This window comes from Durio zibethinus, chromosome 9 (genome assembly GCF_047325235.1).
Source record: "Durio zibethinus cultivar Kanyao isolate XHJ-2024 chromosome 9, ASM4732523v1, whole genome shotgun sequence".
NCBI lineage: Eukaryota > Viridiplantae > Streptophyta > Magnoliopsida > Malvales > Malvaceae > Durio > Durio zibethinus.
Window position 1 is genome coordinate 1177347 of NC_143170.1, and position 22756 is coordinate 1200102.

Genomic DNA, 22756 nt, shown 5'->3' on the forward strand with positions numbered 1-22756 from the left:
ATGCATTATGACTCGAAACATTCTCGCTCGAGCCAAAGCCATCTGGTGTACAACTGAGCATTAGAGGAGCTAGATTTTTTCCGTCCCTAATACTAATAGACAGCTAGTTTTCCAGCTAACTCGACAAAAGGTTCAATTTGGTGCTATTAAGATTTATTAAGAAGGCCCCGCTGAGCATTTATCTGAGATTTACAAATTAATGGTGAAAATCACAAGCTTCTGATAAAAAACATGCAGTTCTAGTACCATGACCCAAATGAACTCCCGCTTGAAATCGGCATTGTATGACTTCAATGTTATAAATGACAGCTACATGACACTTCTCTATCTACAAAACCTAAATCTAGGTTAATTTCAGCCCTAACTTTCGAACAATTGATGAGATACACTCTATCATGTGCATAAAACCAGCGCCAGATTTGGGCATGTTATCGATGAGCCATTGATAATCCATCAATGCTATATCAGATAATGGCTCCAAGAACTCACACCTTTCCAATATTTCAGGTGGTGGCACTCCAGCAATTAGGTTTGTTTCTAGCTTTGGTTTACCCTTGGTGAACTCTTCCGGCATTTTGACAGGTGTACTCTCCAAGGCAGAGGGCGATGCACCACCAATCACACCTTGCTTGAAAGGGAGGGTTCTTGCAGTCTGTAAACAGAACTCCACCCATTGATGGATTAGTGGAGAGGGACCTCTGACTCGACCGCCAATACGGTTTGTTTCAAGTCTGGAGGCAGCTGGGATTACCTGCAAAGAAATAAACCTAGATATCTGAAAGAGAGGATATGCTAGAAATTAGTTTCTATTTTATTGCTTGCTACTCAGTTCTTTGTTGGTGTATGTTTCATCACAATTCAGTTCCTTTTTTCTCCATCTCTCTCTCTCTCTCTATCACACAAAATTATTATCCATTCTCTTGTTTTACTTCTATTTTGTAACTTTACAGTTATTTTTTATATATAATTAACTAATTAAACACACACACACACCACTAACTTGACAGAGATAACAAATTTAACAAATCTAACCTTCATAAGGCGACATGTGTTTCCAGAAAAAATAAATAAATTAAAAAAAAGTAAAATGAAATTGTTCGAAGTAATACCCATAGATCAGCCCATAAGCTAGCCCCAGACTTGGGAACAATAACTTCAACATTTGACATACGCTTTGCAACTGGAAGAACATCACTACTCCACCCAACAGCCACCCAGACGTCTCCCACTGAAAATGCTTTGAGATAGTGCACACTGTCGAATAATAAAACCTATAAAAAGACAAAACAAATATTGCTATAATATGATGTGAAGAAACTAGGAAAAGTTAAAAAAAAAAAAAAAAGTTCAGCTTATTCAGCTCAACATTGGAATTCTTATTTTTAAGACAGAAAAGGGGAGAAGGGGAAATTATTACACCGCCTCTTGCTTTCCAGGAAATGCTTAAGCTCTCATCATTTGGATTGAACAACAATTGAATAATGTAGCGACTAGAGAGCCATTGCACTGGACATGTTATTAGAAGTAGTTACCATAATATCTTAACACTACATTTATGTCTCAGAAGACAAAAGTCATGTCCATTTCACAATTCTGCACTTAAATAATTGATTCATCAAAAAGTGCTGCAGCTAAAATAAAGCCATGTAATGTTACTAAGGAATATGCAAATTATCCACCATTTGATGGACTGAACAGGTTTCGCTTTGAAGAATGTCTCTGCTCAGCACGAGTCAAAATTTTGTGCATGGAGACTCATGAGATTTATAAATTCATACAAGATGGCTTATTATATTGTGCTTCCCATACGGCAATGTGGCATGACAGCCCACCTAAGGGCTAAGTGCACAAGATCCAAGCCAACTCAGAGGTAGCTGGAATTTGGATGCAGAGCACCAGATGGAACCTTTTCTCTTATACTAATGATTAATGATATTTATCTTATAATAAGAACAGAACAGTTCAAGTAGTTAATACCAGTAATTTCTTTTGAGTGCCAATCCCAAATGGACTTACCACCGCAATAATAAGGATGCAATGACTCCTAATGATGTTGTACAAACTCATGAAGAAAAGAAAAAGAAGAGGAGACATAATTCATTTGAGTTCCACTACCTGTCTTGCAAGTAATAACAGATTCTGCTGGACAGCATTCCTCCCACCAGCAACTTGCAAGTCAATGTCTGTTGTGTTGTATGATGCACCCATGTACTTCAAAACCGCACCAACAACCTCTCTAGGGGAATTCACCATTGAAATTCTTCCCGCAAGTTCAGGCCGCCATAAATCTGCCCAATCCTGCAATAGGGTTTTTCCTAAAATAATCAATGTTAATGGGAGAAGATAATAAAAAAAATGGAGATAACATAAAAAACAAGTCATGTTTGATGATTTATTTATGAGCTGAAGCTAACCTTGGAAACATGTAATGAAAGGATTGACATAAGGAAAGATAAGGACATTTCAGATTGTAAAGGCCATCTTTCTAGCAGTCCAAACAGAAGAATACATAAAAAAAAATAGGAAAGAAAAAATGGCATTTCAGAGATGGAGCCATTTTTTGCAGCAGTCATATTAAATAAAAGCCTCATACAGAATCTACCAAATGCCTGATTTCTTTACTTGTTGAAACTCAAGACGGGCATAAATTCCGCAATTCATTCTGGGACATAACTTCAAAAAAGATTTACTTGATGCCATAATGAGAAAATAACTTCAAACAAGATCTACCAAATTTCATTATGAGAAAATGCTTCGTAGATCAACAAAAGCAAAAGAAAATAGACAAGTGATGAAGGTTTAAATGGAGAGTAAATTGACTGATGTTTCTCCACAAGCAATACAAAAACTTGATTAACCTTTATGCTAGAATAGCAGAAGAAAGATTTGAAAAGAAATAGTTTCTTGAATACTAGTACTATCAATTTGAGACCATCGGGGAAACAAGAGAGGAAAGCTATGGATGATTCCAAAACAATAGACCCTTTAAAAGTGGCAGGACTGCATGCTCATTCATCATCACAAGCACGCACATATTGGCCTGCCAATGACAGTTACCGTCTCTAACACGTGAATAAGAATCATGTTGGAGCTAAAGTCATGCTGTTTTTATTTTACAGATAAAATAACACTACCTTTATAGGAGCCAATTTATGCTTTTGAAATTTGGTTTTCTTGTATGCTATGACCATGGTACCCCATCGATAGGGTGCAGCCCATATCTGACCTTGGGGATCAATATCCCCATTAAGGTTCCGGCGTAGATAGACCTGGGACATTTTAAGTTGAATGTAAGTAAGGCATGTTTAGACTTTTGAATTGGATAGAGCAAATAATGAAGTTGTTTTACCTTCCATTTGTGACCTAAATCCTTAAACCAATCCTGGTGCTCAGCAGCTGTAATGGGTTCAATAATAGCCTTTCTAACGGCAAAAGGGAGCCAGGAGTCACCGATGGTGACAATATCAGCAGCTAAGGCAGATGAAGGCGCAATATTTGCGTTGGCTTTGGTAAAGGGCTTGCATAGATGAGCAAATATATCTTCAAGTGTAGGACGGAATTTGGTTTGGAACTTTAAGCGCCTGGATTGAGAGGAGATGAAATCTTTGGGCCAGGAGGGAGGCATGGAGCCCTGAAGAGCAACGATGGAGAGAGGAACGGAGAGAGCAAAAGATTTAGACTTCCAAATCTCAAAAGCTGCTTCCAATTTCTCTTCTTCTTCTTCTTCTTCTTCTGCTGCTGCTGGCGCTGACTTGTTCTCCACTCGTTGATCTGTTGAAGAAGAAGCTCAATGAATGGTACACAATTTAAAAGGAAAAGGATCCATTAATTAAGAATAAGAAAAGGGAATTTGAATTTGAGTTTGAGTTTGAGGAAGAGAGAAGAAGGTACCTTTTTGAAGGTGAAGTTGAAGCGAGTGGCGCGGCAGCGACCTAAGAGCGGAAGCGGAGGAGCAAATGCAAAGACCCAGGCCCAGAAACACGAGGGTTGAGGCAGAAAAGCCTAGAAGTAAGGACTTTTTGTTGGGAGTGGGAGTGAGGGGAAGCTGGCGCGAGGATTTGGCGTCATCATGGAGTATCATCAGAAGAGGAAAGTTGGAGCATTTGTGTTTGTGCTTGAGTTTGATTGGATTAAAGTTAGAGATGTGGGCATCAAAGCAGACACGAGAACAGCATAAGGATGCTGCTAATGCCATTTTCGGCAAAGCCTGCTTTTTCGGAGAGGACAGAGGAGGATCAGATCATTTTTTTTTACGTTTTAGTATTCTCTCTCTCTTTCTTTCTCCAGCAAAGTATTACGGTGGTAATTAGTAGTAGTATTTATCTCTAGATTGCTTGCAAAATATTTTTTACATAGCGATAATATAATAGTTCTATTTATTTAATTTATACTGAAAACAAATGTGGGTAACAAAGTCTGCCACTAACAATAACATGAAATCCGTGGAGGACTTTCCTCAACCTGAGAAAGACTTGTGTGTTTTAGTCTGTACAGAGGTAAATAAATAAAATCCAGGACGGGCGCCGGAAATCTTTCTTCGAAATCCGGATGGCTTTTGTGTTCTCTCAGTCTCAGGGTCCAAAAACAATACCATCCAAATTTTATCAACACCCCCCCCCCCCCCCCCATTCCCCACACTTTAAAAAAAAAAAAAAAACTCTAATTTTATCGACAAACCCTTACGTTAAATGAGCATACGGCGATGGAAGCAGGAACTATGCTTTAGAAAGCGGACTGTCTTCCCTAACATTTAGCTTAGTGATTAAAGATGTTTAAGAGCACATCAATTTCCAATCAAAATTTTTTTTTTTTATATTAAGATTTTACCCTCTTAATATATATATATATAAAAAAAAAAAAGTAGACTGTAGTCTGGATGAGCAAAACCAGATTAACAAGCCGTATGTAATATGCATTGATAAAGGTTCTCAGGATTTGACAGGTCTGGCTATTTGCGATGATTTCACCCTCTCCCTATCTGAAACTAATTAATCATTCTCAAGTGAGTTTACTTTGTTTTATTTGAAGGCAAGCAAAGCACCAGGGATTAATTCATTTCAAGATTCAAAGGAGTGGTTTTGACAAAACTGAATCCTAAGTTCTGATTATTTACCACACAATAGCAGTAGCACGGAAAAAAGAATATACCATATTGCTTTGCTGCTCGCCAATATTGTACCCAGTAATTACTTACAAGGGCACTACACTAAGGAGTTGGGGCATGTACAACTTTTACCACTGTCCACTACTCATCAAATTAGATCAGGCTGCCGAGTTTGCTTCGATTAACTTGCTAGCTGCTACTTTCTGTTGTCTTTCTATGTAAGCAAGGGAAACCATCCAGCCTTGGCCTTGCATTCTCCTTCAGACCATCCAGCAGGACCCACCCTGTGAATGATATGATATTACAACAAAAATCATTATCATGTGGTAAAAATGTTAAAAAATTTAACCTAGCAGTTGAAAGAGTACCTGGCGAACCACAACATAATCACCAACTGCTAAGCTTAACTCCCCATCTGCTTGAGCATCAAATGGGTGTACAACCTGTTAAAACAAAGAACATCACAATCATGTCCAGAATTGTAAATTAAAAAACTCAAAACCAAGTCAATTTATAAAAAGAAAAAAAAAATACCAACAATGTAAGCTCGTCGCTAAAACTTTTCTCAGTTTTATCAACAGTTCATAGAACTCATTAATGATTGACATCCCGCTAATGGCTTTAGCTTCTGGGAATCAATACTCTCTCCGGGCAGTTTCAGCAAAAATTATCGCGTCAAACTACATTTGTTTCAAAAGTTTCTCAATATTTTGTAGAAAACACAAGGTAGGGCCTATGTGATATGATTACACACAGCCATAGATTATAAACTCATGTTTCTATATTTACTTTATTTAGAGAAGATATGTTCAAATTTAATTTATTTGCGGAGGTAATCAAATTTTAAAGTGACCAAAAACCAAATTAGAAAAGAGCAAGACTCTACTATTACATGCATTCAATGTCACTAATATATATATATATATATATATATATATATATATATATGTATACGTACACACACACACATACAAGAATATATTCAAGAAATAAGAGAAAAGTAACAGCAGTTTGGCACCCATCAAATTCCATACTTGATGGAGATGCCTGTGGATATCATGAGAATAATTACAGAGCCAAGGGTGAATAAGTACAAACCTCAGCATATAGCTTCTCTAAAATTGCAAGAATATGTTGATGATATGATTTTTCAGCATCAACCTGCAAAATGATTCTGGTGAGGTTCAAGGACCTGAGCATTACAAGTAGGGGTTTCTAGGAGTTAGGTTTATTTCCTCTTAGTCCAATTTGTTTATTACTTGCTTAAGAATTAGTGTCCCATTAGGAATCTCAGTCATAACGTTAGATTTTCACCCGGATCTTCCTCTAACTAGGGGTATTTTTGTTTGAACCATGAGTCAAGGAAAGAAGATAAATAATTTGCTAAACTAGACTTGGGACTAGAAATGTACATTCAAATGGAATCCTCAAGGAATAAGCATTCTTTTTGCACAGATAAAAATAACAAAACTTCCTTCACTTTTAAGTTATCAATCTTATGTAGCTGTAAAGATAGTGATGATGAGAACTAAAAAAGCAGTTTTTTTTTATGAACAAAAGAAAAGCAGCTTGTTACAGGCATTGTATAAAAAGATTAAAACAAAAAGTAGCAATGCCAAAGCAAGAAGCCGCTGGAAAGTAATTTTTTGCTGCTGATCCTCAACTGACAACATGGCAGCAGTTGCTGCTCTTCCTAGTACCGTCATTGAGGATTTAAGTTCAGTTAATCTCGCTTCTGCTTCTTTAAGCTTCATGTAGCTTTCTGCAGATATATCAGATTCCCTGGTCTTTGATCTACGCTTCAACACATCTTCTCCCTCTTTGTAAATAAAATTGGCAGAAAATAAATATACATATATAAAACGGAAAGATATAAAAATGTATGATTAAATTTTGAAGGTTATAAACTTAAGAGTTAATAAAGCATTTAACTCATTCCATATTCATCCATTTAAAAAAACCCATGCTTTATATTTCTCCTGTATTATTGTTTTCATTTTTTTGGGGATAAGTAGAAGTATAAGCATAGTTTTGGTTTCTAACATGTTAACAAAAAAAAAAACACTTTTAATATCCTATCAATGAGCACATCAAAATTTTGAGTCAACTAAATTAAACTTTTCATGAACTGGCTGGGCCACACGATGATAAGAGTTCAAGAAATTACAGTTAGACTGCAGTCAACAAAGTCCATGACAAATTATATTTGACCTTTCCTGGTTAATGATCTAATCAACCAGAATTCCCTTGGGGTATATTTCAACAGTCCAAATTGGTCTACTCAAAGTTTTAAAACATTGAAATACCTGAGCTTCAACCTCTTGGCAAAGTCTGTCATAACAGTGGGTCAAGTGCCGAGCATCCTCTAAAGGAGCCGAGCATCCTCTAAAGGAGCTCCGGTAACTAACACCCGTAGTGGTTCAGAAAACTACATATTTGAAACCTGTAACACAATTAGAAACAGAAAAAAAAAATGTGGAAAAACCTCGAAGCTCAGAACTAGCAGACATTATCTTACATTTCCAACACTATTTCATCACACTACCAATGTTCTTTTCCATTTGTACTTATCTCAAGTTAGTCGGGAAAGAAAAAGGATCACATAGTATGTTAAGTCCATCAAACCACAGTCCAAACGATAGCCACTCATTGATTTGGGTAGGGAATGCAAAATGATTTGCCTGGGTATGCACACAGGTTTGCAACCCAGATGACAAAGGCACAAAGGAACCAAACAAACATTATGATTACCAGAATAAACTAAGTGCCTAAGGGAGTACATTTCAGGGGAAAGTAACCTAAGTCCTGAGTACCCATAAATATGAAAGGCTACAAACACACACATCAGGTGATTTACGTGCATCCTTTTAATTGCTAGAAGCATATAGTACACATAATTGGAGTTCTGTATGTTACTTCAATTATCCTTAAAAAACTAGAAATCTAGAAGTAGCTAGTTACCTTTGGACTATTAGCAAACAAGAAGACTAACAAGGCTGATACATTCATAATAGAACATTTCTTTAAAGGTTAATCGAAGAAATTTGAAAATACTATGATCATAATTTCTTTATAATTTTCTTTTTTAAAAAATTACATTTGACCAACTTTCCTTTAAGATGCTTGGTCTTATCAAATGTCCAATAGAAAATTACTAGTAACACAAGCATCTTAACATTCTCAGAAGTTTCTTCAAGTGCAAATGAATATTCATATATACACACCCCTGCATATAAATGAAAGTCACTATTGGTATCATAACTGTTCCAAGTTACTTATGAACATCTCTTATCATTATTTAAGTATAATAATATTTAAGAGATTTAAGAAATTACCTGTTCACCAAGGATCCCAAGCAAGGTCTCTCTTTCATCTTCCATTGACTTATTTGACTTACCAAACTGAAGGGCAGCTCTTGCAAGAGAAGAACTAGTATTTTGATTCTCAGCTCCATATTTGCAACAATCATCAGCCAACTTCCAAGCTAAAATATTCAAAATATTCAAGGTGAAACACCATGAATCAGCCTTGCACAGGGATCAAAGTGCAGTAAATGAGCCAACCATACTTACCTATTTCTATCAGCTTTGAGCTTGTTGCAATAAAACCTTCTATGCCATGGACAATGTTCCACTGCAAATGCTGCGAGCATAATATAGAAGTGTAACTTGACCATTTTATTAGCCTACAACTGGCTTTGAAAGGACTGAAGAATTTACCTTAGCTGCCTTTGTAGAACCATATAGATCTCGAAGCTTTTGATGACATTGAAGCTCAGCTTCATCAACAGTAATGTCTTCATTACTAAAATTCCTGAGATGCCTAAGTACTTCCTACAAAATACAGAACATTTAACCATAAACTGTGAAAAATACCTAAGACCAATATCTATCACAAAATATTATGTGAAAAATACCTTCCACATCCTAGCTCGTTGAGTTCAACTTGGAATTGATTACAAGTTCTACTACTAGATAGATGCCAATAAAATTCAGGATTCTTATATTTGCCGTAGACACCCAATTTGGTCTAGGCCCAGATCAATTGGGCCTGGTCCAAATAGGTAAGTCTATGTTCTTTTTTTTTTTCATTTTATTTTTATTTTTATTTTTATTTTTTTTGTATTTTACATTTTTATTTTATTTCTATTTTATTTTTATTTTTGTTATTATTATTTTATATATTTTTTTCTTTTATTTTTTTTTATTTTAGGTATTTACGTATTTTATTAATATGTATATATCTTTATTTTTTTCTTTTTTTTCCTATTAATATTTATGTATATCAGATTATGTATTATCTATTATTTAATTTTAATTTATCTGTTAATTTTTTTTATTTATCTGATTTATTTTCATTTGATTTTTTCTTTTATTTTTTTGATTTATTTAGCTGAAAATTGGATTGGGATTCAATCAGAAGAGTCCATGTTGGATTCAATGATTGAATCCCGATCTAAAGAGGAATTGGGATTGATCAGAAACTCTTCTGATCAATCCCTATAAAAGGGATCCTCAGAAACAGAACAGAAGACAGAGAAAAACAGTGAGCAAATAAGCTACTGGTTGAGAGAAAAGGGCATATAGAAGATTTTTGAAGGCTAAGCAAAGGTTTGAAGTGTTAGAACAGCTGTAGGAATCGAAAAAAAAATTTTGGAGATTTTTGGCGAAATTTTCTTCTGTAAATTTCTGGAAAATTTTCAAATTTCGGAGATTTTTCCGACGAAAGTTAAATTTTTCGGCGACAATTTCGATCAAGTTTGAAGTTTCCAGCCAGCTGCCCAGTTTCCGGTGAAGATTCTCAAAAATCAACCAATTTTTCGGTGAACTTCCGGCGAAAAATCCAAATTCCAACGAACAATTTCAGAATCGGGTGAATATTCAACTGGAGTTCTTCGACCGTTTTAGAGAGAAGGAAAAGAAAAAAAAAAGAAGAGAGAGAGAGAAGAAGATTTCTGTCGAAAAACAAAGGAAACGGCCTTATATATCCTCTCAAAATGACGTCATTTTTGTGTTAAATAACCCAAACGATCCGCGTGTTTTGCCAAGATCCGATCCGACCCGAGCATCGACCCGCTTTCGACCCGCGCGTGTCTTGCTCCCTCCGAGCCGATAACTGAGCCGAGCCAACGTCCTGAGCCGCTTCTCCGAGCCGTTTTTCTTCCTTGAGCCGAGCCGAGCCGAGCCATTCTCCGAGCCGCTCCAAGTTTTTTTTTATATATTTATATATTTATTTATTTTTTTTAATTATTAAATTAGGATTATTTAATGTTCTTTTATCTTTATTTTATTTTTACTTTTGTTTTACTTTTCTTTAATTTTTTTTCTCACTTTTATTTTGTTCTATTATTTTATTTTCTTTAAATAAAATCCAAAAAAAATATTTTTGGGGAAAAGTTGAAAGTATCAATTTTCTTTAAAAATAAATTTTCAAAAAAAAGGTTTTTGAGGAAAAGTTGAAGGTATCAATTTTCCTTGAAAATCAAAGTTTCCAAAAAATATTTTTGGAAAAAAGTTGAAAGTATCAATTTTCCTTAAAAATCAAAGTTGCCAAAAAAATATTTTTGGGGAAAAGTTAAAAGTATCAATTTTCCTTAAAAATAAATTTTCAAAAAAAAGTTTTTGAGAAAAAATTGAAAGTATCAATTTTTCTTAAAAATAAATTTTCAAAAAAAAAAGGTTTTTTTGAGGAAAAGTTAAAAGTATCAATTTTTCTCGAAAATCAAAGTTTCCAAAAAATATTTTTCTAGGAAAAGTTGAAAGTATCAATTTTCCTTAAAAACAAATTTTTAAAAAAAGTTTTTTTTTTTGAGGAAAAGTTAAAAGTATCAATTTTCCTTAAAAATAAATTTTCAAAAAAATCAATTTTTGAGGAAAAGTTGAAAGTATCAATTTTCCTCTAAATTAAAGTTTCAAAAGAATATTTTTAGGGAAAAGTTGAAAACATCAATTTTCCCTTCACAAGAACAATCATTCTTTTCTTCTTTTTTTCATTTTTTTATTTTTATTTTTCTTTAAATAATCCGATGATGGAGCCTCTGCAAGTGAAACAGTAGTTTTTCTTGCATACTCCTGAGGTGAGGGAGTTTTCTCAATTTTTTGCTAAAAGTATTAGAGTCAATTGAAAAAATTTTCCAATAATTAATTACTTGGTAAAATTTTAAGGCTAATTGGATAACATAAATTTAAGCTGGTACCATCTTTTGATGGGCGTTGTGAGGCTGCTATAACCTTCCTCACAAGTAACCGAACTCTCGAACCCTATTCTAGTTAGTAGACCTGAACCTATTCTTTTAGGGACCCTTAAACTTAAGTATTCCTTGAAAGAACAGATTCTTTAGGTGGCCAATCACACTTAGATAAAAAAGATTGGTGGCGACTCCCTTAAGTCAATGTCTAGCGATAGATCCTCGGATCTAGACGTTATGACAGCTTGGCGACTCCATTGGAGAATTTGAGAGTCAGGCCAGCAAATAATTTGTGTTATCCAAAAGCTTGATAAAATTGAACCTTTTTGTATATATGTGTTATTATTCATTCATGTTTATTTACCTTGTTAATTATGTCATTCATATGCATGTACATAACATGAGCTCTACACCCGAGCTCCATCCCTCTAGGAGGGAGTAAAGTACCTATTACTTTCGTGAGATCTAATGCCTCCGCAGTGACTAGCGAAATACTCCCATTCAAATTGAACTTTTTTCGCTTGTAGCCTGTAATGGGTGAGGATTAGGGTGCCTTACTAGTCTGTGATGGACAAGGATGTAAGGAACAATTTGAGAACCTTTAGACTTTGACCTTAAAACCGCATATAGTGAACCTTAAGAGTGCCTAAACCTAGGATAGAGCCCTTTCTACCCAATGATAGATATACCCTGAAATTAAGACAAAAAAAGGGTGTTTATCTAATCATTTTGATTGTTTAACTTCGTGTATCATTTTCATTATCATATGTTATGCATCAGCATCACTTTCATTTCATCCATGGAACTAACTATGTTGTTTGTCTGATTGTATGCATCTGTATTATTTTCATGATCATGTTTTAACACAATCATTTACATCCATTTCATATTAGATTTCATTCAAAAAAATGTACATTTCATTCGTGCATTAAAGCATCATACATAAAGCATAGCATAACATTTCTAATCATAGGTATGGTACTCAAGGTTCAAAAATAGCTCCATCTAGCGAAAACCCTACCCATCGATACAACACAAGATTCAGAGCCAGACAAATGGAGCAGAAAAATTCTCACAGATTTGAAAAGATAGAAAAAGTACAGAAGAAGATTGAAAGTGAGTTGAGCAAAATTCTAGATGCTCTCAATAAGATGAATAAAGGAAAAAGAGTTGAAGAAAATACAAGCCAACAAGTTCCCCCATTGCAAGAGGTGGCTGACCGTTTATATCCTCTCGATTTTGGCCCACCTCAAGCCCATTCTGCACAAGAGGTTTCGTCACAACACTTCGTATATCTAACATATCCTGGAATGCCATCAGCTTCCAATTCAGGGTAGTATAATAGCTATGTAAATCTTATCTTCACTGAAAAGGCAATAGAACCAATTCCTGATCTAGATGATTTGAAAGAAAAAGAGAAAGAAAAGATAAGAATAGAAACTCAAGAAAGCTCCAAGATTAGTATGCTAGAACAAAGGTTACGGGTTGTGGAAAGATTTAGTTTCTATGGTTCAATTGATGCTGCTGGGCTTTGTTTAGTCCCTGATATGGTCATTTCTCATAAGTTTAAAGTACCAAAATGTAAAAAATATGATGGTACGAAGTGCCCCAAAACCCACATCACCATGTATTGTAGGAAGATGGTAGCTCATGCTCATGATAAAAAACTCTTGATGCATGTTTTTCAAGATAGCTTATTTTTCAAGATAGCCTTACTGGCTCTACTGTCAGGTGGTATATTCAGTTGGATAGGACCCACATTCGTTCTTGAAGTGATATGGCTCATGACTTCATCAGTCAATATCAACACATTATCGATTTGGCTCCTGATCATTTATCTTTACAGAATCTGAAAAAAAAGGCAAACGAGTCTTTTAAAGAGTATGCCCAGAGATGGAGGGATGTTGCTTCTCAGGTACAACCTTCTCTGATCGAGAAAGAGATTACAGTGCTATTTGTTAGCACTTTAAAACCTCTCTATTATGAAAAGATGATAGAGAATGTAACAAAAAACTTTACTGATATGGTAATTTGGGGAGAAATTATTAAAAATGCCATCAAGAATAGTAAGCTAGAAGGAAATGAAGCATCTAGCAAGAAAGTCCCAAAGAAGAAAAAAATTGAAGCTCAGGCTGTAAGCTTTAATAGACAGTAATTTGAAAGCTATCCACCCTACTCACCATCAGAATATCTATCATATTACCCTACTGTAAATAACATTTTCTTTCACCCATACCAACCATTTGTACAATCACCATACCTCCAAACATATCAAACCCCTCATAGGCCTCAAAATATCATGTATGGTCCTAACAATCAGCCTACCCCAAGACCCCAAAATCATCCAACTAACCCCTTTGGTGGTTCGCGGGAGCAACGAACTACCCGCGAGAAACCTGTGTTTGACCTGATTCTAATGACTTATACAGAATTATATAAAGAGCTTTACAATAGTCATTTGATTACTCCTAGTAAATTGAAACCCTTCAAGCCACCTTACCCCAAGTGGTACGATCTTACAGCCCACTGCGATTACCATTATGGGATTGCTGGTCACTCCACCAAAAATTACACTACCTTGAAACACAAAGTGTAACGGTTGATCAAGGATGGGATGATTTACTTTGATACGGGAGGGGTGACTGCACCGAATGTTAATGGCAATCCTTTGTCGAATCATAATGTGAATGTTATAAGTGAAGATGAAGTGGGGCTTAATCAAGAGGAGTGGGTTCACTTTTGTCCGTCAAATTATGAGTTGAATAATTGGAGTGCTATCGAGATGCCTGTGATTTTTGAGACTAAAACAATGTAATTGTAACATCCCAATAGCTATTGTCCAAGGCATTGGGGTGATCTTTCTTGTTTGGGCCATTCATTATTTATTATTTTTAATAAAAATTAGAAAGGATGCATTTTCATTCATTTCTTCTTGTGTCTTCATTATTTCCATCTTTTCAAGCACATCTTGCCAACATATCCCATTTCATTCAATTTCAGGTCTTTAAATGAATATAAAGATAATCATGATAACAATCAAGAGGTTAGCTTTGAGAATTCAATTAACACTGATGAACTTGACGGTGAAGAGAATTCTGAAGAATATGTTATGCCTCTGGACCTAATGAGGATGATTGAACAAGAAAATAAGCCAATTGAGCCTCATCAAGAGGTAGTGGACTTAGTGAATTTGGAAGATGAAGAGAATAAGAAAGTGGTCAGAATGGGCACTTCACTTTCATCAGGAGATAGACAACGATTGGCAGGCCTACTTCTAGAATTTGTAGATATATTTACTTGGTATTACTAGGATATGCCAGGGCTGAGCACAGAGATAGTGGAGCACATATTGCCCCTAAAGTCAGAATGTAAGCCAGTTCAGTAGAAATTAAGACAGATGAAGCCCGAAATGCTACTAAAGATTAAAGAAGAGGTAAAGAAACAATTTGATGCAAGTTTTCTACAAGTGGCTAAGTATCTAGAATGGGTAACCAATATAGTTCCAGTTCTTAAGAAAGATAAAAAAGTATGAATGTGTGTAGACTATCGGGACTTGAATAAGGCTAGCCCAAATGATAACTTTCTTTTGCCTCATATCGATACACTGATAGATAACACAGCTAAGCATTCAATTTTTTCCTTTATGGATGGTTTCTCGGGGTATAATCAGATAAAAATAACTACATATGATATGGAAAAGACTACTTTTGTGACTATATAGGGAACCTTTTACTATAAAGTTGTACCTTTTGGGTTAAAGAATGCCGGGGTAACATATCAAAGGGCCATGATAACGCTCTTTCATGACATGATGCACAAAGAGATCGAGATGTATGTAGACGATATGATTGCAAAGTCTTGTAAGGATGAAGATCATTTCACCAGCCTCAGAAAGTTATTTGAGAGGTTAAAAAAATTTCAGCTCAAATTAAACCCAGCCAAATGCACTTTTAAGATAAAATCAAGGAAGTTGTAAGGCTTTGTGGTCAGTGAAAGAGGAATTGAAGTCGATCCCGATAAGATACGGGCCATTCAAAATCTATCACCATTCAGTATGCCAAAAGAAGTTCGAGGTTTTTTGGAGAGATTGAACTATATTTCTCGATTTATCTCTCAGCTTACTTACAATGTGATCCCATATTTAAGCTTCTCCGTAAGAATAATCCTAGAAAATGGAATGAAGAATGTTAAGAGGCGTTTGATAAAATTAAACAATACTTATCGAACCTTTCAGTATTAGTGCCACCTGTTTTAGGGAAACCTTTAATTTTGTACTTAACTGTATGTGAAAATTCAATGAGATGTGTGCTGGGGCAGCAAGACGAGACTAGTCGAAAGGAGAGAGCTATTTACTATTTGAGTAAAAAGTTCACGGAATATGAATCCAAGTATTCTTCATTGGAAAAAATATGTTGTGTATTAGCGTGGATTGCCAAAAGACTCAGACAGTATATGCTCTATCATACTACGTGGCTCATAGCAAAACTGGATCCCATTAAGTATATCTTCGAGAAGCCTTCTTTGTCTGGGAGAATCGCTAGATGGCAAGTAATGCTCTAGGAATATGATATTATATACGTGAGCCAAAAAGTAATAAAATGGGACGCTATAGCAAAATTTCTTACAGATCGTGCTACTGAAGAGTATGAGCCAATGAAGTTAAAATTCCCTGATGAAAACTTAATGACTATTTTCTAACTGGAAGAAGGGGAGCATGGAGAAAAATGTTAGAGAATGTACTTTGATGGAGCTGCTAATGCCTTAAGACATGAAATTGGGGTAATTCTGATCTCTTCAGAAGAACAATAATGCCCTATAACAGTAAGGTTAAATTTTAATTGCACAAATAACATTACTGAATATGAGGCATGTATCATGGGCTTGCAAGCTACTATAGATAGAAGAGTTAAAGTACTGAAAGTGTTTGGAAACTCAGCTCTAGTTATATATCAGTTGAAATGAGAATGGGAGATGAGAGATTCAAAACTTGTTTCATATCATAAGTATATTCTAAAGTTGACGAAATAATTTGAAGATATCCAGTTTGACCACTTACCTCGAGAAGAGAATTTGATTGCTGACGCATTAGTTACTCTGGCTATAATGATTCGAATTAATGATAATACCGACATTCAACTCATCAAGTTAGATGTTAAGGATATACCAACTTATTACTCTAATGTAGAGGAAGAAGAAGATGGAAAGCCCTGGTATTATGACATCTTACAGTATATTAAGGATTAACAGTACCCAGTGCAAGCAACAAAAAATGATAAAAGGGTCATCCGAAGATTAGCTATGAGCTTTTTCCTGAATGGAGATATCATGTACAAAAGAAGCAGGGATCAAGTATTATTGAGGTGCGTAAATAAGATTGAAGTGAAGAGAATCATTGAAGAGGTGCATGATGGAATATGCGGGGCACATACTAGTGTACATATGATGGCGAGACAGATCATGAAAGCAGGATATTATTGGTTGACAATGAAGAATGATTGCATTAATTATGCTCGTAAATGCCATAAATGTCAGATATATACTGATAAGATCTATGCTCTGCCATCTGCTCTACATGTTATGACACCACCATGGCCATTCTCAATGTGAGGCATGGATGTCATTGGTCCAATTACCCCAAAGGCTTCTAACGAGCACAGATTCATTTTTGTGATGATAAATTACTTCACAAAATGGGTAGAAGCAGCATCATATGTAAGTGTGACACGCTCTGTGGTTTACAAGTTCATAAAAAAAGAGATCATCTGTAGATATAAACTTTCAAAGAGAATTATTTCAGATAATACCAAGAATCTAAATAGTAAGATGATGTAAGAAATATGTGCTCAATATAAGATCAAGCCTCATAACTCGACACCATACCGTCCGAAAATGAATAGGGTAGTTGAGGCAGCCAATAAGAACATAAAGAAGATTTTAGAGAAAATGATCGAGACTTACAAAGATTGGCATGAGAAGTTACCATTTGCATTACATGCATATCGAACGTCAGTTCGCACCTCTACTGGGGTAACCTCATTTTTTTTGGTTTATGGGATGGAAGCTGTACTACCAGTGAAAATAGAAATCCTCTCTTTGAGAGTTTTAAAAGAAGTTGAGTTAGAAGAAGCTGAATGGATTCAAGAACATTATGAGCAATTAAATTTCATAAAAGAAAAAAGATTGACTGCACTGTGTCATGGTCAGCTATATCAAAGAAGAATGATTAAGGCTTATGATAAGAAGATTCGACCTCGTTGCTTTCGAGAAAAAGAGTTGGTCTTGAAAAAAATTCTCCCAATCCAGCACGATAGTAGAGGAAAATGGACTTCGAATTGGGAAGGGCTGTATATGGTGAAACGAACTTTTTCGAGTGGAGCGCTGATACTGACTGAGATGGATGGAAATGATTTACCCCATCCTATAAATTTTGATGCTATGAAGAAATACTATGCTTGAAAAAAAAAAGTGAATGAAAAAGGAGGACTCAAGGCGAAAATCCTAAAAGGGCGGTTTGAGTCATAGGGGGTTTGTCTAAGTTGAAAACCTGAAAAGGCAGCTTAGATAAGGAGAATACAGCATCGAATTTAAAAGTTCGCTGACATGGAGGCTAGCAAATTCGGAAGAGTTCCAAATTGTTAAGTACATTAAAGGGTTGGGGTTTTAGAAAAAACTTTGAGATGTGTTATCATGATTATCTGATTGTTCATTTTGGGCTTTGTCCTCACACTTATCCCTGTAATTCTTTCTTAGCCAAAGTTTGCCAACATTTTACTAATAAAAGACATTCTATTTCATTCTTTGTATCTTTTTTTTATGACTGTTTCTTAACCATTCATATTCCTTTCTTCTTAATACCCCACCATGGAAGAAATGTGCAAATGCATTCTTACTTTTTGAGTTTGAAATAATGATTGATGAATGAATAACAACATGAAAGATTTTTACATTACATTGAATGAGTTAAGAGTGATAAAGGTAGAATCGAGACGTTTAGTTCTTGATTAGGACATTGAATTTTGGAAGAGATTTCTTACAAGAAGAATGTGAGTGAAAAAGATAATTGAGAGCTACACTGGTTCGATCTTAGAAGAGCAATGTAATTGGATCTCTGAAGAATCAAAAGGCTTGATGCCCAAGGAAAAAAGCTTGAGAAACTTGAGTACCATACATTGAATAGGAATTAATTGGCCAACATTTGCATAGCATTCATTGAAATTCATATGCATTGCATAGCATACATTACTCTCAGGAAAGTATAGTGTATAAATTCAAGAAGCAGGGGTGTTCCAAGAACCCACATAGAGAAGGCAGATGTGAAGATATTTTCAAAAAAAAAAAGGGGCTTGTCAGGTAAGTTTATAATCCTTGAAATAGGATGTCTTTTGGTATCAGGGTTGATTTATAAGACCTTTGGGCATAATCTCTTGAAATTCCTTCAAACACAACTTTCAACTCCTTTGGACATGATTGTCAAGGAGCAATTTACTTTTCAAAGTCGTGGTGCCTCTATTTAGAGGAGCAATTTACTTTCCAAAGTCGTGGTGCCTCTGTTTAGAGGAGCAATTTACTTTTCAAAGTCGTGGTACCTCTATTTAGAGGAGTAATTTACTTTTTCAAAGTTGTTGAGCCTCTGATTAGAGGAGCCATTTATGTTTCTCAAAGTCATTGAGCCTCTGTCTAGAGGAGCTTTGATAAAAAAAATAAAAAAAAAAACAAAAAGTAAAAAGGTCAAGTTGAGTCTTGATTGAGTGTCTACGTCTTTACGTAATTTCTGTTTCACAAAAAATGTGCAAAGAGGGGCAACTGTAGACACCCAATTTGGTCTAGGCCCGGATCAATTGGGCCTGGTCCAAATAGGTAAGTCTATGTTCTTTTTTTTCTTCATTTTTTTTTATTTTTTATTTTATTTTATTTTTTTGTATTTTACATTTTTATTTTTATTTTATTTTATTTCTATTTTTGTTATTATTATTTTATATATTTTTTCTTTTTTTTTATTTTAGGTATTTACGTATTTTATTAATATGTATATATCTTTATTATTATTTTTTTTTTGTTAATATTTATGTATATCAGATTATGTATTATCTGTTATTTAATTTTAATTTATCTGTTAATTTTTTTTATTTATCTGATTTATTTTCATTTGATTTTTTTTTATTTTTTTGATTTATTTGGTTGAAAATTAGATTGGGATTCAATCAGAAGAGTCAATGTTGGATTCAATGATTGAATCTCGATCCAAAGAAGAATTGGGATTGATCAGAAACTCTTCTGATCAATCCCTATAAAAGGGATCTTCAGGAACAGAACAGAAGAGAGAGAAAAACAGTGAGCAAATAAGCTACTGGTTGAGAGAAAAGGGCGTATAGAAGATTTTTGAAGGCTAAGCAAAGGTTTGAAGTGTTAGAACAGCTGTAGAAATTGAAAAAAAAATTTTGGAGATTTTTGGTGAAATGTTTTTTTGAAAATTTTTGAAAAATTTTCAGATTTCGGTGATTTTTTCGGTGAAAGTTAAATTTTTCGATGACAATTTCGATCAAGTTTGAAGTTTTCGGTCAGCTGCCTAGTTTCTGGTGAAGATTTCCAAAAATCGACCAACTTTTCGATGAACTTTCGACGAAAAACTCAGATTCTGACGAATAATTCCAGAATCCGATGAATATTCAACCGGAGTTCTTTGGTCATTTTAGAGCGAAGGGAGAGAAAAAAAAAGGAAGAGAGAGAGAGAGGGGAGAAGGTTTCTGTCGAAAAACGAAGGAAACAACCTTATATACCCTCCCAAAACGACGTCGTTTTTGCGTTAAATAACCTAGAGGATCTGCGTATTTTGCCAAGATCCAACCCGACCCGAGCATCGACCCGCTTTCGACCCGTGCGTGTCTCGCCCCCTCCGAGCCGATAGTCGAGCTGAGCTGATGTCCCAAGCCGCTTCTTCGAGCCGTTTTTCTTCCTTGAGTTGAGCCGAGCCGTTTTTCGAGCCGCTCCAGGTTTTTTTTTTTTATATATATTTATATATATATATATATTTTTAATTATTAAATTAGGATTATTTAATGTTCTTTTATCTTTATTTTATTTTTATTTTTGTTTTACTTTTTTTTAATTTTTTTTCTCACTTTTATTTTGTTTTATTATTTTATTTTCTTTAAATAAAATCCAAAAAAAATATTTTTTGGAAAAAGTTGAAAGTATCAATTTTCTTTAAAAATAAATTTTCAAAAAAAGGTTTTCGACGAAAAGTTGAAAGTATCAATTTTCCTTGAAAATCAAAGTTTCCAAAAAATATTTTGGGAAAAAGTTGAAAGTATCAATTTTCCTTAAAAATCAAAGTTGCCAAAAAAATATTTTTGAAAAAAAGTTGAAAGTATCAATTTTTTTAAAAAATAAATTTTCAAAAAAAGGTTTTTGAGGAAGAATTGAAAGTATCAATTTTCCTTAAAAATAAATTTTCAAAAAAAAAAGGTTTTTTTGAGGAAAAGTTGAAAGTATCAATTTTTCTCGAAAATCAAAGTTTTCAAAAAATATTTTTTGGGGAAAAGTTAAAAGTATCAATTTTCCTTAAAACAAATTTTTAAAAAAAGTATTAAAAATGGAAAAGTTGAAAGTATCAATTTTTCTTAAAAATAAATTTTCAAAAAAATAAATTTTTGAGAAAAAGTTGAAAGTATCAATTTTTCTCTTAATTAAAGTTTCAAAAGAATATTTTTAGGGAAAAGTTGAAAGCATCAATTTTCCCTGCACAAGAACAATCATTCTTTTCTCTTTTTTTTTCATTTTTTTATTTTTCTTTAAATAATCCGACGATGGAGCATCTGCAAGTGAAACAGTAGTTTTTCTTGCATACTCCTGAGGTAAGGGAGTTTTCTCAATTTTTTGCTAAAAGTATTAGAGTTAATTGAGAAAAATTTTCAATAATTAATTACTTGGTAAAATTTTAAGGCTAATTGGATAACACAAATTTAAGCTGGTACCATCTTTTGATGGGCGTTGTGAGGGTGCTGAAACCTTTCTCACACGTAACCGAACTCTCGAACTATGTTCTGATTAGTATACCTGAACCTATTCTTTTAGGGACCCTTAAACTTAGGTGTTTCCTGAAATAACAGATTCTTTAGGTGATCAATCGTACCTAAATAAAAAAGATTGATGGCGACTTTGTTAAATTAATATCTAGCGATAGATCCCCGGATCTAAACGTTATGATATTTGCCTCGAAAAGGAAAAAAAGAAATTGAGGTGGACTTGCTTGGATAATCACACTATGGATGGATAATGTAGTCATCATGGCGGCTATAAATTTTATGCTTTCTCGGGCTTTAGACAGAAGAAAAAGGAAAACGTTAACATCTAAAATAAAAAATTCGTTAACATCTAAAATAAAAAATTTACTGATAGGTGTGATCTAGGGCTGTAAACGAGCCGAATAGTGAGAGGCTCGAGCTCGAGCTCGACTCACAACTCGGGGCTCGATACTCGGCTCGAGCTCGATCGAGTTTTATTTTTCAAGCTCGAGCTCGATTCGTGATCGAATTCGAGCTACTCGAGCTCGCTCGATTAAGCTCGATTAATATGTCGATTCGTATACTCGACAAGAGTTCAATTATTCATGCTCGAACTCGAACTTGAACTCGGACTCGAAATATTTTATTAATTAAAATAAAAAAAATATATTAAATATAAAAACTCGATTAGGCTTGCGAGCTACTCGAGTCAGATATAAGAATACTCGAATTCGGCTCGATCGATAAGTCGAGCTCGAGCTCGACTCGATAATAATCGAACCGAATTCGAGTTTTTTTCGAATCGAACCCGAGTAACTTACGAGTACTAATGTATCATTTACACCCCTAGTGTGATCGCAACTCGTAAATAGCAATGGCTACTAAGACATCAAAACTAGTAAAGCACAGACTGTTTTTATCAATCTAAAGTCTAAACATGTCTGCATTTTCACAATTGAGATTCAATAAACAAGAAATAATCGCGGACAATAGGCAGTTTAACTGAAATGCAATTAAAAAGAAAAGAAGATAATAAAGAGTGGAGAGGTACAATTAATGAAGATGTAAATTGGAAAGCAGAAGCAGAAAGAAACGGATAGGAATTATGAATGATGAAAGGAAGAAAAACGCAATTGCTGTTGCTTGGCAACTTGTTCTCTAAGCTTGGTAGCCTGCTTCTTGATAGCTTCCATATCTAACAGATAATTGGTGTAGACTGTCGAGGAAGAAGCCTAACAGTGGTGCTGCAGATGCAGTGATGCCTGATGGTTGATCGCTGATGGAATAAAAGAATGCCCAAAAAGGACGCCAACAAATAAGAAAATAGAGACAGCATATCTTCAGAAAGACAGTTTGTTTTGGTTCTGTGGTTGCTTTGATGTAACAGAAAGAGAGAGAAATCAAAGACAACACAGAACGGACAGAGTATGTGTCGAGAAGAGGAAAGTGTCGGGTAATAGA

At 34.7% G+C, this 22756-nt stretch overlaps 1 protein-coding gene and 1 pseudogene across 1 annotated transcript; both read right to left on the bottom strand.

Annotated features, from left to right (window-relative positions):
• Positions 1–196: 196 nt before the first annotated feature.
• On the bottom strand, positions 197–4295 carry LOC111304174 (putrescine-binding periplasmic protein-like protein). Its single transcript, XM_022900698.2, is given in 8 exon segments — positions 197–640; positions 642–725; positions 728–751; positions 1110–1271; positions 2116–2298; positions 3135–3269; positions 3350–3771; positions 3892–4295. Coding segments are annotated over 8 exon segments (1611 nt in total). The 5' UTR covers positions 4196–4295; the 3' UTR covers positions 197–343.
• A 1830-nt stretch (positions 4296–6125) lies between these two features.
• Positions 6126–22742, bottom strand: LOC111314664 (SH3 domain-containing protein 1-like; annotated as a pseudogene).
• Between the last annotated feature and the right edge of the window lie 14 nt (positions 22743–22756).